General features: G+C 57.1%; 1 protein-coding gene across 1 annotated transcript; it reads right to left on the bottom strand.

The window, feature by feature from the left end:
- Positions 1 to 6,197: 6,197 nt before the first annotated feature.
- Positions 6,198 to 11,508, bottom strand: SHOX2 (SHOX homeobox 2). The gene is given in 5 exon segments (XM_071438246.1): positions 6,198 to 7,325; positions 7,327 to 7,429; positions 7,506 to 7,563; positions 9,915 to 10,123; positions 11,135 to 11,508. Coding segments are annotated over 5 exon segments (957 nt in total). The 5' UTR covers positions 11,403 to 11,508; the 3' UTR covers positions 6,198 to 7,006.
- Positions 11,509 to 12,707: the final 1,199 nt, after the last annotated feature.

Here is a 12,707-nt window from a genome sequence, read left to right as displayed (position 1 = left end):
GAAGTTGTGACCGCCCCCATTTTATAGGTGTTAAAGTACAAAAGTCTGAGCATTTTTCAGGGCCAGGTTGGACTGGGCTTGGAGCACCCTGGGATGGTGGAAGGTGCCCCTGTCCCCAGCAGGGAGTGCAGTGGGATGGGCTTTGAGGTCCCTTCCAACCCAAAGCATTCTGTGATTCTCTGGATTTTAATTGCAAATGGCAGAACAAAAGTTCCTCTTTCTGCTCCAGTTGTTCTCTTGGCTCCTTGAGCCTCCAGCATGAATCCACACCTCTGCTCCAAGTTCTCTGAGCTTAGACAAGACCAAACTCCCTTTTCCTCCTTGACAACATCTGAATCCACTGAACCCCCAGAGATTCCCCCACATGGCTGACCCATGATTGTGCAAACACACAGGAAAGAGTTAAAAACAAACCCAAATCCTGCTCTGTGTTGTTGTTATTTTCCTGAAAACTAAGCAGGACACTTAAAGAACTTATGCACAACTTGAAACAGAATTTAAATAAATTCCTACATTTGAGAGCCCTGGAGATAAATGACTCACAGGAATACTTCACCCAGAGCTCAGCCTGGCCCAGGCCATATCTTGGCTAATAACAATTGAAGTGTATATGTCCCATTTCTGAGAGAAGGCTTAATTCATCTAAATTCATCTTCCTGCAGGCCCAGAGCAGAGCTGGCACCCTGTAAATCTGCCTCTCCATTGTTCCACAGACACAGCTCAGGGCAGATTTCTGCCAGAGAGCTCAGAGGGAAAATCCACAGGCGCTTCCCCAGCCCAGGAAAAGAAGTTCTTGACTTCCAGCAAACCGAGTTCATTAGAAAATAATCCAAATTAATTACATCTGAACGTAAAATGATGCATGAATTGCAAATGTTCCTGTTTCCTTTAGCAGTGTTGATGTGGCCAAATTAGCTTTGAAATTCATACAGAATCCTTTACCTGGGTAGGAAAGCATTGTAAGCAGCTTGTGTAATTAAACTGATTACACATGTAAAAATTGTCATCTGCTTAAGGTTGCACAGCTCCTTGTCAGCTGCATGGAGCAGGGACAGAACCCACCAGGGTCTGTCACCTCTTGTGCTGCTGCAGGGGGAGGAGGACGGAGCTGCCACTGCCCCACAGGTCAGGAACGGGCCTGAAACCATCAGATCCATCAGGAAATGTTCTCCTGCAGTTCCAGCCCTGTGGGAATGACCAAATCCCACTGCAGGGATTGCACAAGGAGGAAAAGCAGCTAAAAACCGAGCAGGAGCCCTGGGGATGAGCTCCCATCCCTGTGCAGAGGGAGGGTGGGTGTTGGAGCTGTGGTATCTCTGTAAGTGAGTAACTCTTCAGAAATTGGGATAATCTAAACCAGGTATGGGATGACAAAGGGTAAGATGGGATATTGGGAGGGAATTCCTGGCTGGGAGGGTGGGAAATCCCTGGCACAGGATGCCCAGAGCAGCTGTGGCTGCCCTGGATCCCTGGCAGTGCCCAAGGCCAGGCTGGAGCAGCCTGGGACAGGGAAGGTGTCCCTGCCACGGCAGGGGTGGGTGGGATGAACACTGAAATCCTTTCCAAACCAGTCTGGGATTCTGTGGTTGCAAATCCATCAAACCCAGTTAATTCCTTCCCCCATTGTTTCCCTTTTCTTACAGGGTCAGGACCCCAGCAGAATTCCTGCTGCAGTCACCAAAGTCACTGGGAACATCCCTGAGTTCCCTGCCAGGGACAGCAGGAACATTTCCATGTGGTTCCCATTGTCCTGCATTTAACCTCTCTGAGATATTTTGGGGCAATTCTTTATTTACATTTTCTTTAACAAAGAATATGTTTACCTTCTTCCTAAAGATTACCACATGGCCAAACACTTCCAAATCCAAATATTTCCTAAAGGAGAATCTGCATAATAATTAAAGTGTGTCCATAAAGCGGAGGAGTGGTGAAAAAGATGTTCTGAGTGTTCACAGGGATTTTGTAAGGGGATCCAGGCAGGATCTCAGTTTCCAGCAGATTGCCAGTCTGGGGAAGTGCAAGCCAAGTTTCCACTGCTTAAATATTTACTCAAAGGACAATGAGAGGGTGGGAAGTGTGTTGTTGTTAATAATAACAGTTTGCACACTGCTGTCTGTGCTGGGCTGCCAAAGCCCCTCCTGGATGCTCTGGCACACAGCAGGGGAGGCCACCTGGGCCAGCCCTCACAGAATTCAGGCACTGAACTAAAATCACCTTCAGGAGGATCCTTGTGTCTTCTTCTGGGTGCTTCCAAAATTCAGATGTTTTTTCCTAAGAGCGTGTAGAGACAGGGCAAGGAGGGGGATGGCTTCAAAGTGATGGAGGGCAGGGATGGGTGGGATTTGGGAAGGAATTGTTCCCTGGGAGGGTGGGCAGCAGCGCCGGCACTCACTGCACCAAAACAGCCCCAAAACTGGCACTCACAACCCCAAAACTGGCACTCACAGCCCCAAAAGTGGCACTCACAGCACTGGCACTCACTGCACCAAAACTGGCACTCACAGCCCCAAAACTGGCACTCCCAGCACTGGCACTCCCAGCCCCAACCCTCAGCCTCCCACGGGGAAGGGAGGGTTTGTGTGGCTCTTCCCCCTGTCAAAGCAGCCCCGGTGTTAGCATAGGGCTGAGGGAGGTGATGGGCATTGGTGGCTCTGCTGGTTCTGCCCTTGGGGCCAGGAGGAGCTGGCAAAGCAGCACAAACACATCCCAAAGCCCCAGGGCCTGCCAGCAGAGCAGGGGGACTCGGGGTGTCGAAAATTCTGAGGATTTCCTTCACTCACACCAAGTTAATTGCCTAAAGAACACCTGGAGGGAAGGCTGAGTGCTGGTGTAAAGTGTGAGTAGTGACAGCTCCCGTGGCTGGGAACACTCACTGGATCCTCCAGGAAAACCAGGGGCAGTCGCTGCTTGAATGCAGGGAAGCGAAATTTAAAAATGAGCACAACTTTTCCAGGTCCCTGCAGAACTTTGCTGCCCACCTCAGAAGCCCCAAAGGGATCCAAATCTCCTGCTTTTATTCCTCAAACCTCTGCAGGAGGAGGTGACCTTCAAGGTGCCCTTTCACCTGCTGGCACCTCAGTGAGGGAATCAGGCTCAGAAATAGCCAGGGACTGAGGATTCAAGGGCAAACACAACGGGAACAGCCACAAAATGGAGCAAGTATCAATATTTGCTGGGCAGGAAGGAGCACAGGCTGTGCTGCTGGCACAACACATCATTCATCCCGTGGCTGCCCAGCCACAGCTCCCTCCGAGGATCCCGCAGAGGCTCGGCTGCTGTTCCCAGGCTGCTCCTCCAAAAGGCAGCTCTGAGAGCTTGGCCTGGAGGAGCGGAGCTGCGAGAGAGCCCCAGGGCACAGAGCAGGTTTGTGCCAGGGCTCTGCACCTTTGCTGCCTCCCCCTGCTCCTTGCACGCCGTGGTGTGGGCAGAGCTGAGATCCAGGCAGGATCTGCGGGGCTGGAGCTCCCTGGCACAGCTCTGGCTGCTCCCTGCCCCGCTCTCCTCGCTCCTGCTGCTGCAGAGAGACAACAAAACGGGGGAACTGCGCCTTGAGCCCCACAGAACCCACGGCAGGGCCTGCTGGAGCCCCCACGGGCTCTGCCAGGACAGGAACAGGTGTCTGCCCCTTCCTGCAGCATTTCTGGATCCCTTCTCCACCCCCCTGCTCAGGCCAGTGCGTCTCCCCGTCAATCCCACACCAAAGTTTTATCTGCAGGAAGCACGGACTGTGAGAGCTGGCTGGTTCCTGAAAGATCCATAATTAAATTTGGGGAAATCTACGGGGTTTTGTAGAGGTTCAGACACTCTAAGAAATAAAATAGAAACAGAAGAGTCCTGGCCAACTTCTGTTGGCCTGTAGACTTATTAGGGATTCCAGTCCAAGGAAACCAGGAATGTGAGTATTCCTGTCCAAAACATCCCGTTAAGGCTATTTTATTTTAATCACAGCTGTGCTAAAAACCACACGGTTCTCTCACACCATCCAATCACCTTCCCTGATAGGATGAAAGCCCATTTTCCCTGACTTTTTATTACAACCATCTTGAAGACAGACATGCCAAGAGCTGGGGGAAGGTTTGAGGTTCCCACCACGTTTGTGTTCCACCCCCAAAAACCTGCACGAGGCTGTTGGGCAGCTCCACCTCAACCAGCTGTGCCTTAGGCAGAGCAGGCAGGACGCGGCAGGTTTATTTGGAGGGGGCAGAGGGTGGCTGAGGCCGGGGCTGAGCCTGCCATGCTCTCCTGCACATATTAATGAACTGCTCTACTCGGGATCAATCGACAGCACCGCTACTTTTATTGACTTTATAATTAGCAGTATCTTACTTTTGCTGGAATAAAGCTGTTTTACCTAATGTAAAATCTATCATTTCCAGCCTGTTATTAGCACAGGAACGGCCGAGCTGCTTGGGGCCTCGCCGGGGGTGCCCTGGCTGTCCCTGTCCTCATCCCTGTCCTTGTCCCTGTCCTTATCCCGGTCCTTGTCCCTGCCTATCCCGCGGGGACACCTCGGGCTCTCCCGTCGCTGCCCGCGGTGCCGCACCGGCCCTGGGGACCCTCCCCAGCCCTTCCCGACCCTTCCTCGGCGGGGCTCGGGGGCTGCGCATCCCCGGCCAGCCCCGTCCATCGCTGGCCCGGAGCGGTTCCTCCCGACGGGATTTCCCGGAGCTTCCCGGCGCCCCGGGAGGAGCGGGAGGAGAATCCCGGCGTGGGGAGAGTGCCGGGCCCGGAGCGCCCCGGGAGCGCTCGGTGGGAGCGGGCGGGTGCGGGCAATGCCCGGGCTCGGTGCGGGCCCTGCCCTGGTGCGGGCTCTGCCCTGGTGCGGGCAATGCCCGGGCTCGGTGCGGGCCCTGCCCTGGTGCGGGCAATGCCCGGGCACGGTGCGGGCAATGCCCGGGCTCGGTGCGGGCCCTGCCCTGGTGCGGGCTCTGCCCTGGTGCGGGCAATTCCCGGGCACGGTGCGGGCAATGCCCGGGCTCGGTGCAGGCTCTGCCCTGGTGCGGGCAATGCCCTGGCTTGGTGCGGGCTCGGTGCGGGCTCTGCCCTGGTGCGGGCTCTGCCCGGGCACGATGCGGGTAATGCCCGGGCTCGGTGCAGGCTCTGCCCTGGTGCGGGCTCTGCCCTGGCTCGGTGCGGGCTCTGCCCTGGTGCGGGCAATGCCCGGGCGCGGGGGTCCCGGTGCCCCCGGATCCCGCCCTGGAAAAGATTCCGAGCCGTTCCGCTTTGCTCGCTTTTATTACCTGAGGGAACCTGACAGAACTCGCAAAGACACAATTGCGATAGAGCGTCCGCCCGGCTCGGCTGCCGCAGAAAAGCCCAACGCGAACGTCCCGGTTTGTGCAGCCGAAACTCGGGGAAAACTCACAGAAAGTGGAGGGGAAATAAAAATGTTTTAAAAAAAGCTGCGCGGAGGCGAGCGGCGCTTCCTCGTCGTGCTGAGCGCTATCGGCGTGTCGCGACATCTACGGAGCGGAAAGAAACGTGCGAGATCTACAGGAGGTGAGAACACGGAAAAGAAAGAACATCAGCGCTGGCTGGACACCGACAGTCCCGGCAGGGAGCTGGCACCGGCCCCCGAACCGTCCCCCCGTCAGTCAATAGGCAAAGTGTCTTAAATTCATTACTTGGCACTTATTGAAATTCGTGACGTCGAGAATGGATTAAAAAAGGTGAAGCAAACCTGAGTGAAACAAAATATATTGTACTGACAACAAATGCAATGAGATAACAGCATCTTGCTTTCTTTTTTTTTTCTCTTTTTTTCTTTTTTAAATAACTTAAAATACACTAGAAAAAATATGGTCAATATAAATAATTTTGTTTTCATGGAGAACAAATAGATACAAAGCCCGTCCATACCAAAGTTCGCGTAGAAGAGCTTTCCCTCTGTCTTGGCAATAAGCATGAGGGTCAGATGGCAAAATCTGGGATAACAATCACTGACTGCAGGGTACCCCAGGTTAAATAGCTATACGTCTCTCAAATAATAATAATAATAACCAAAAAATCACAAGGTTACGTGAATAGATACACCTTTATGAGATAAAATGTAAATGTTTGACAGTCAACTATCAATTCACAAGTTATAGCCAAAATAAACTTTGTTCGTGTGTATCAACATATTTTACATGTACCCAGTACCTCTTATTGGAAATTGCCGTGGTGTCAAGTGGTGGTTGGGAATTAAATACTCTCTCTTTTTATTTTTTCCTTTTCCTTTTTTTTTTCCCCATTTACTTTTGCCCTCAGGATAGGAGAGACCCGGCAAAGGGAGGCAAACTCCGCTCTCCTGGCGCTTTCCGCTCCCTTTTATTTCAGAGGTGGGACAGCAAACGACCAACAAAGATTTGAGAGTGGAAAAGGTAGCGCTTGATCTGCCTCTCTCTGCCTGCTTCCCTCCAAGATTAAAGGAGAAAGAACCCAGCCACGTTTGTTTGTTTGTTTGCTTTTGTGGTTGTCTCGGTTTTTTTTTTCTACTAAAGATGAGGGTGAAGTGCAAGTGAATCAAAGGACTCCATCAATGAAATACAAATACATGCAACCCGGAATGCTGCTGGAGGAAGTATCCCGGACAGTTTCCCATTAGAAATTCGCAGAGAAATCATTGTCTTTTTTTTTTCCCTTTTTTTTTTTTTTTTTTCCTGTTCGTCGTAGTCTTTCTTTCTTTTTTTATTTTCCTTTTTTTTCTTTTTTTTTTTTTTGTCGCTATTCCAGACGTGGTTGTTAAACTCAAGTACCTGATGCAACGTGAAAGGAGGCCCGCCTCTCTTATCAAATTTCTTGTATTAAAGTGAACTTCGCAGAAAAAGGTCAGTTTCAAAACCTGTGAACTTCCCAGCTGCGCGTCCTCTAATTCCTTAAATAAGTATATATCTCCCGTCCGTTTCTCCTCTCCCTCGTTTCTTTCCTTTTTCCTTTTTTTTTTAACTCTTTTTTTCCCTTTTTTTTTTTTTTTTTTTTTGGAAAAAATAAAGCAGCAGCAGCAGCAGCAGCAGCAGCGGGGCGGTCACAGCCCGAGGGCGGCGGCGTGTTTCTTGGCCTTGAGGCGGAGGTCGGCGATGCTGGAGTTCTTGCTGGTGGTCTTGGCGGCGGCGGCGGCGGCCACCACGGAGGCGGCGGAGGCGGACTCGGCCAGGGTGGCCAGCGGGAGCCCGAAGGGGGGCGCGGGGAACATCATGTAGGGGGCGTGGGCCAGGTGCGGGTGCAGGTGATGGTGAGCGTGGGCCACGGCGCTGTCCAGCTGCAGCTGCGCCTGCACCTGCGGGGACAAAGCGGAGAGGGCGGCCCGTGTCACCCCCGGGGCCGCGCTGTGCCCGCGCCGCCCTCCCGAGCGCACTCGCCTGCTGGAAGGGCATCCTCAGCGCGCCCACGTTCACGTAGGGAGCCACCCGGCAGGCCTCGAACTGCGTGGCGGCGCCGATCAGCACCCCTGGCAAGGGCACACGGGGTGGTCAGCGCGGCCGCAGCCCCCGCGCGTGCCCGCGGCGCGCCCCCGGCCCCGCTACCTTTGTGCAGCTGGTTCTCCTGCTTGCGGCACTTGGCCCGGCGGTTCTGGAACCAAACCTGCGGGAGCGGAGCGGGACACGGCGTCACGGCCGCGCCAGAACAACGACAGCCACAACGGTAATAACCGCAGTAATGATTTAAATGTGATTTCAAATGCCCCGAAGGCCGCGGACAAAGAGCGCGGGTGCGCTCCGCTCCCCCCCGCCCGGGCAGCCCCCGCTCCCCAGCTCCGAGAGGCAGAAGGGAAAGAGCCCAAAGCCCCCGAAAATGGCCAAGAGCAGCGTGCACTCCCAGGGAAATGACTCCCCGAGCCCCGGGCTCCTCTTTCCGCAGCAGACTCCCAAAAGGCTGGAATCGCCCTCGATACCCGCTACTGACGGGCGGTAATGGCCTGAGAAGCTCGTGCTCATTAATAAATAAATTAATTAGCTCTATCTTACAGAAAAACTCAACGATAACAGCGTTTTATGACTTTTTATCTTCTTTTTTTTTTTGTGGGGGGTGGAGGAGAATCACGGTCCTAAAAGCTTCGCTACAAAGAAGTTTCGAATTTCTCTGTTCACTGGAGTGTAGCGCAGAAGCGGAATAATTATCTCATTATCATAATAATCTAATTTGCTTGCACCGAAGAGGCTGCCCCGTTAGACAAGAACGTACTTTTAATATTGGAAATGGAATCGTTAAAATAAATTCCCAGCCTGAAGTTCTGCTGGCTTTGGGAAAGGAGGGAGGGAAAGGGGGAGAGCCGGTCCTAAAACATCCCCGTTTTAACCCAGGGCTCTGCAGCGCATCCCAGCAGCCACATCGGCCAAGGAATCCTTTCCCCGCGGCCAGAAAAAAAAAAAAAAAATATTAAAAAAAAGATAAAAATTGCATTTTTTGAGGTCTTACTTTAAGAGACAAATATAAACGGGAATTCCACCCGCCCTGTCATTTTCTCCAGCCAGGGAAAATCTGCCCAAGAGCCACGTTCGCCCTCAGCCTCCCGTGGAAACAAACGCGCCTTCCATCATTTACAAATTAGAGCAGATACGAGGCAAAATATTATTGAAAAGCGGTTTTTTTTTCCGGGAGGATTTCTAGGGAATGGCTTTAATCTATGTAAATCTCCAAAAGTTATTATGCACCCTGCGATTTGGCATCATGGGAGCGCGGATTATGCGCCGCCGCCGCCTCCTTTGTCGAGCACCTCCCTGCTCCATTTTCCACAGCCAACAACTTTTTGCCTTGGTTTTGTTAGGGTTTGGTGAACAGAAATAAAAAATAAATTTAAAAACCACGAACAAACACAATTAAAAACCAACCAACCAAAAACCAACCAAGCAGCCAGCAAAAAAAAAAAACCAACAAAAAAACCCAAAAAAAAGCAACCCAAAAAATATAAAAAGGAGGGGGAGAAGAGAGGAAAAATGAAGACTTTTATTTTTTTATTTCTTTTCTTTTTTTTTTTTCTTTTTTTTTTTTTCCCTGTGGTTTAGGCTCTGACAAAAGCTGCTCGTTTTGAGTTTTTCCGTTCCCCGTGCCGGCTCTGCCTCTGTCCTCACAACCTTACACGATGCAGGGAAACCCCCCAAGGACCGAGCGCGTACTTGGGTGCAGATGGTGCCTGCGAGCACAAAGATTGAGGGGAGTATCTGTTACAGAGATACTTTCCACCAGCTGCAGATGTTCGGGGCCTAAAACTTCTCCATGTGTTCCAGCAAATAATGACCATCATTTTCTCTTCTTTTATTTTCAGAACGGAAATACACCGGAGCAGCTACATTTGTTCTCATTTGAGGGATCCCCTTCCTCCCCGCTCCTCAGCTCATCCCGACAAAACTCGCAGGAAGCAGCCCAGGGACCCGTTTGGAAAAAAACTTTGGGAGGGTGCAAAGCGCAGGTTAAACCCAGAGAAGCCGCGGCTTCCCGGGAGGGGAGAAAGCTCAAAATATCTCGGGTTAATCCCAGACTTTCTGTATTTCATAAACCCGAACAAAGCACCTCGCTCAATTTTCCTGCCGTTTCAACATTTAAGAACTACGAGGCGAAACGGGCTGAAAATGCATCTATCATTGTTTCACTCGGTGGTGTCTAATTCAGTTTATGGTCGCGACATCCATGACGGGAATCGCTGTCCATGGATGAGCCGGGCAGCGGCCCCGGGAGCGGCTGCCGAGGCGGGGATGGGATGGAACAGCGGCGGAGCTGGGATAAAACCGCGGCAGAACCGAGGGACGGGGACACAAATCGCGGGCAGGCAAAACCCTGCGAGGCCGCTGGCAGATTTGCGGCAGAAGTTGGGAGCCGGGGAGCTGCGGAGCTGCCTCCTCGCCCTGACACAAGGATGGGGCTCGTCCCCATCATCTCCCCGGCTCTTGCCGAGCTGCCCCTGCCCCGAGCACACGCACCCGCGCAGCCCCGGCTACCTGCACCCTGGCCTCGGAGAGCCCCAGCCGCTGGCTCAGCTCCTCCCGCATGAACGCGTCCGGGTAGTGGGTCTCGTCGAAAAGCCTTTCCAGCTCGTTCAGCTGCTCCAGGGTGAAATTCGTCCGGCTCCTCCTCTGCTTGATTTTCGTCTGCCCTTCGTCCTCCATCGCTTTCGCATCCTCCTTGCGCTCCTTCAGCTCTGGGGACACTGGGCACGACACAGCAGTCAGAGCGGCGGGGCCGGCGCGGCGGGGCCGGGGGCACCGGGGCTGGCCCCGCTCCCGCCGCTGCCGGCGACCGTGGGGATGCGGCCGGGAGCGCCCCGGGGCCGGGGCAGCCGGGAGCGGGGCCTGTGCGCCCTGGCCGCGCCAGGCCGCTGCCGTGCCGGGCTCCGCCGCCGGCTCCGGTTACCGCTGCCGGGGAGAACGGGGTCCGCACCGAGCCCTCCCCTCCGGCCCCGCCGCGCCCCCGGGGGATGCTCAGCAACAGGTCCCCGGAGCCTCCGCCGGCCGCCGCGGCCGCTCCGCGCCCCCGGGATCCGCTTCTCTGGGTCAATTCTCGGCCGGAGACGCGCCCCGGGCCGGAGAGCGGGGCCCTCGCCCTGACCCCCCGGGGCCGCCCGGCCCGGTCCCGCCGCGGCTCCGCGCCGCTCCGATCGCCTCATTGCGGGCATCCGAGCGGGGATGCTCCGGGCGCTCCGCCGGCCCGAACAAAAGGGCGGCAGCGACCCGCGGGTCCCCGCGGGCACGGGCACGGGCCCGGCCGCTTCCCGCAGCGCCCGGGAGCGGCGGGCGGCCCCGGTGCCGGCCCCGCGGTGCCGCGCGGAACAGCCGCGGGCGGATCTGCCGGAAGGCGCGGGGCTGAGCGTGGGCAGCGCGGCCCGGCCCCACGCGAGTCCGCGGAGCCGCGGGGGAACGAACGGGCCCGCGGGGCCGGGCTTTCGTTGGCGGCGCGGCTTCCCGTGGGATGCCGAACGGGAACGAGATCGCGTTCGGAGCAAGTTAAATCCGGGTTTAAATATTTTAATCTAAAAACTTCGAGGCCGGCCGCCGGTCTCCCGCGGCTGGGAGCGCCCGGGCAGCCGCCCATCACCGCCGGGCGCAGCCTCCCCGCCGGCCACCCGCGACCGCGGCCGCCCCGCGCCTACCGACCCCGACGGGGGAAGGGGAGGACGGGGAACGGGAACGGGAGAAGGGGGAGCCCGCGGTGCCGCCGTTACCGTCGCTGAGCTTGGGGGTGGCCGCCTCGGCCGCTCTCTCGGCGGCGGCGTCGGGCTCCCGCGGCGGGGAGCGCCCGGCCGGCCGCGCCGCGGGGCTGCCCGTGTCCTCCCGGCCCGGCTCCGCCGCCGCCCCGCCGGGCTCCCGCGGGCCGCCGCCGCCGCCGCGCAGGGGCCCGCTCTCCAGCACCTCGCGGTAGGTGATGAGCTCCTTCTTCTCCTTGGCTTTGGGATCAAACGACTTGGAGACGAACGCCGTCAGCTCCTCCATGGCTCAGGGGCGCGCTGCCCCGGCTCCCCGGGCGGGCATCCACGGGGCGGGGAGGCGGCGGCGGCGCCCCGGGCCGTGCCGAGCCGGGCCGGGCCGTGCCGCCCGACGTGCAGGGCTCCCGGGGTCTGATAGCGACGCCGCGATTGAAGTGGCACTATTTATACTTTGCAAAGCCGGCCCCTTGTTCCCGGCGAATTACCTCCCCTCGGAGCTCTGAATGGACCCCTTCCTTCCTCCCTTCCTTCCTCCCGTCCTCGCCGGTCGCCCGCCCGCCGCGGGGCACTGCGGCCACGGCACCGCCCGCCCGCCGCGCGCTGCGCCCTAATTAATTTAATTAGGCGCGGGACCGTGCGCGAGGTCCCGGGCGAGCGCGGCGCGGAGCGGGGCCGGGGCGGCGGGGGAGTGGCCACCGGGACGCGCGGGGGGGCGGCGGGGACGCGCAGGCTCCGCGCACCGCCCCGCACGGCTCGGGTCAGCCCCGGGCACGGCCAACCGGAGCGGCCTCGGCCCCGGCCCCGCGGGAGCCGCAAAAGTTCCTCCGTGGGCGCCCGAGCGCCCCGAGAACCCGAGGGGACAAATGACAGCGAGGGACGCGGCCGCGGGAGGAGCGGGCGCGCAGCGAGCACCGGATTAGAGCCAAACGCGCCGATATCGCTGATATTGGTTTCCCTTTGTTTTTTTAAAATCCCACCGCGGAGCAGTTTTGTCGACGGAGCTCGCCTCTTTCCCACCTTCGCTAAATTCTAATAAATTATTCAGAATTGTTTAACTCTTGCCTGCGTATCGATTTTTCATTGACCTTTGGGGCGATGACTGCACATAACGGAGCGTTCATTTACCGGGGCAGGTTCGGGACCGGGGGTGGCAGCGGGCTTTATTCCGAGCCGGTCACACGCGACCGTGTCGCGACAGGCAGCGAGTCCCGGTGCCCGCGCGGTTGGCGCCGCCCGGGAGCCGCTCCCGCCGGGCGTTTTCGATCCCCGGGGCACCGCGCACCGGGGCACTCGGTGTGACGGACCCGCCGCGGCTGCCGAGCGCCCGGGTGACCCTGGCCGGCCCCTCCGCCCTGACATTTCGTTTATCCCCACGCGCGTTCCGCCGTTCCCGTGGCGGGGGAGCGCGCGCTCGGGAGCTCGCGTTGAACGAACCAAATTCGGTAGGAAAATCGAATTAAGCGAAGCGATTCGATCGTTCTGTTGCATTTCTGGTCGGTGCCCGGCGGAGGCTCCGCCCGGCCCGGCGGGTCCCGGCTCGGTCCGTGCCCACCGCGCCCGGCGCGCTCCGTCCCGCGGGCACGGCCGCGGT

Source organism: Agelaius tricolor, unplaced genomic scaffold, assembly GCF_023055355.1.
Source record: "Agelaius tricolor isolate 1412-34295 unplaced genomic scaffold, bAgeTri1.0.p SCAF_12, whole genome shotgun sequence".
NCBI lineage: Eukaryota > Metazoa > Chordata > Aves > Passeriformes > Icteridae > Agelaius > Agelaius tricolor.
The sequence above is the reverse complement of the archived record's forward strand: the minus strand, read 5'-3'. Positions and strand labels throughout refer to the sequence as shown.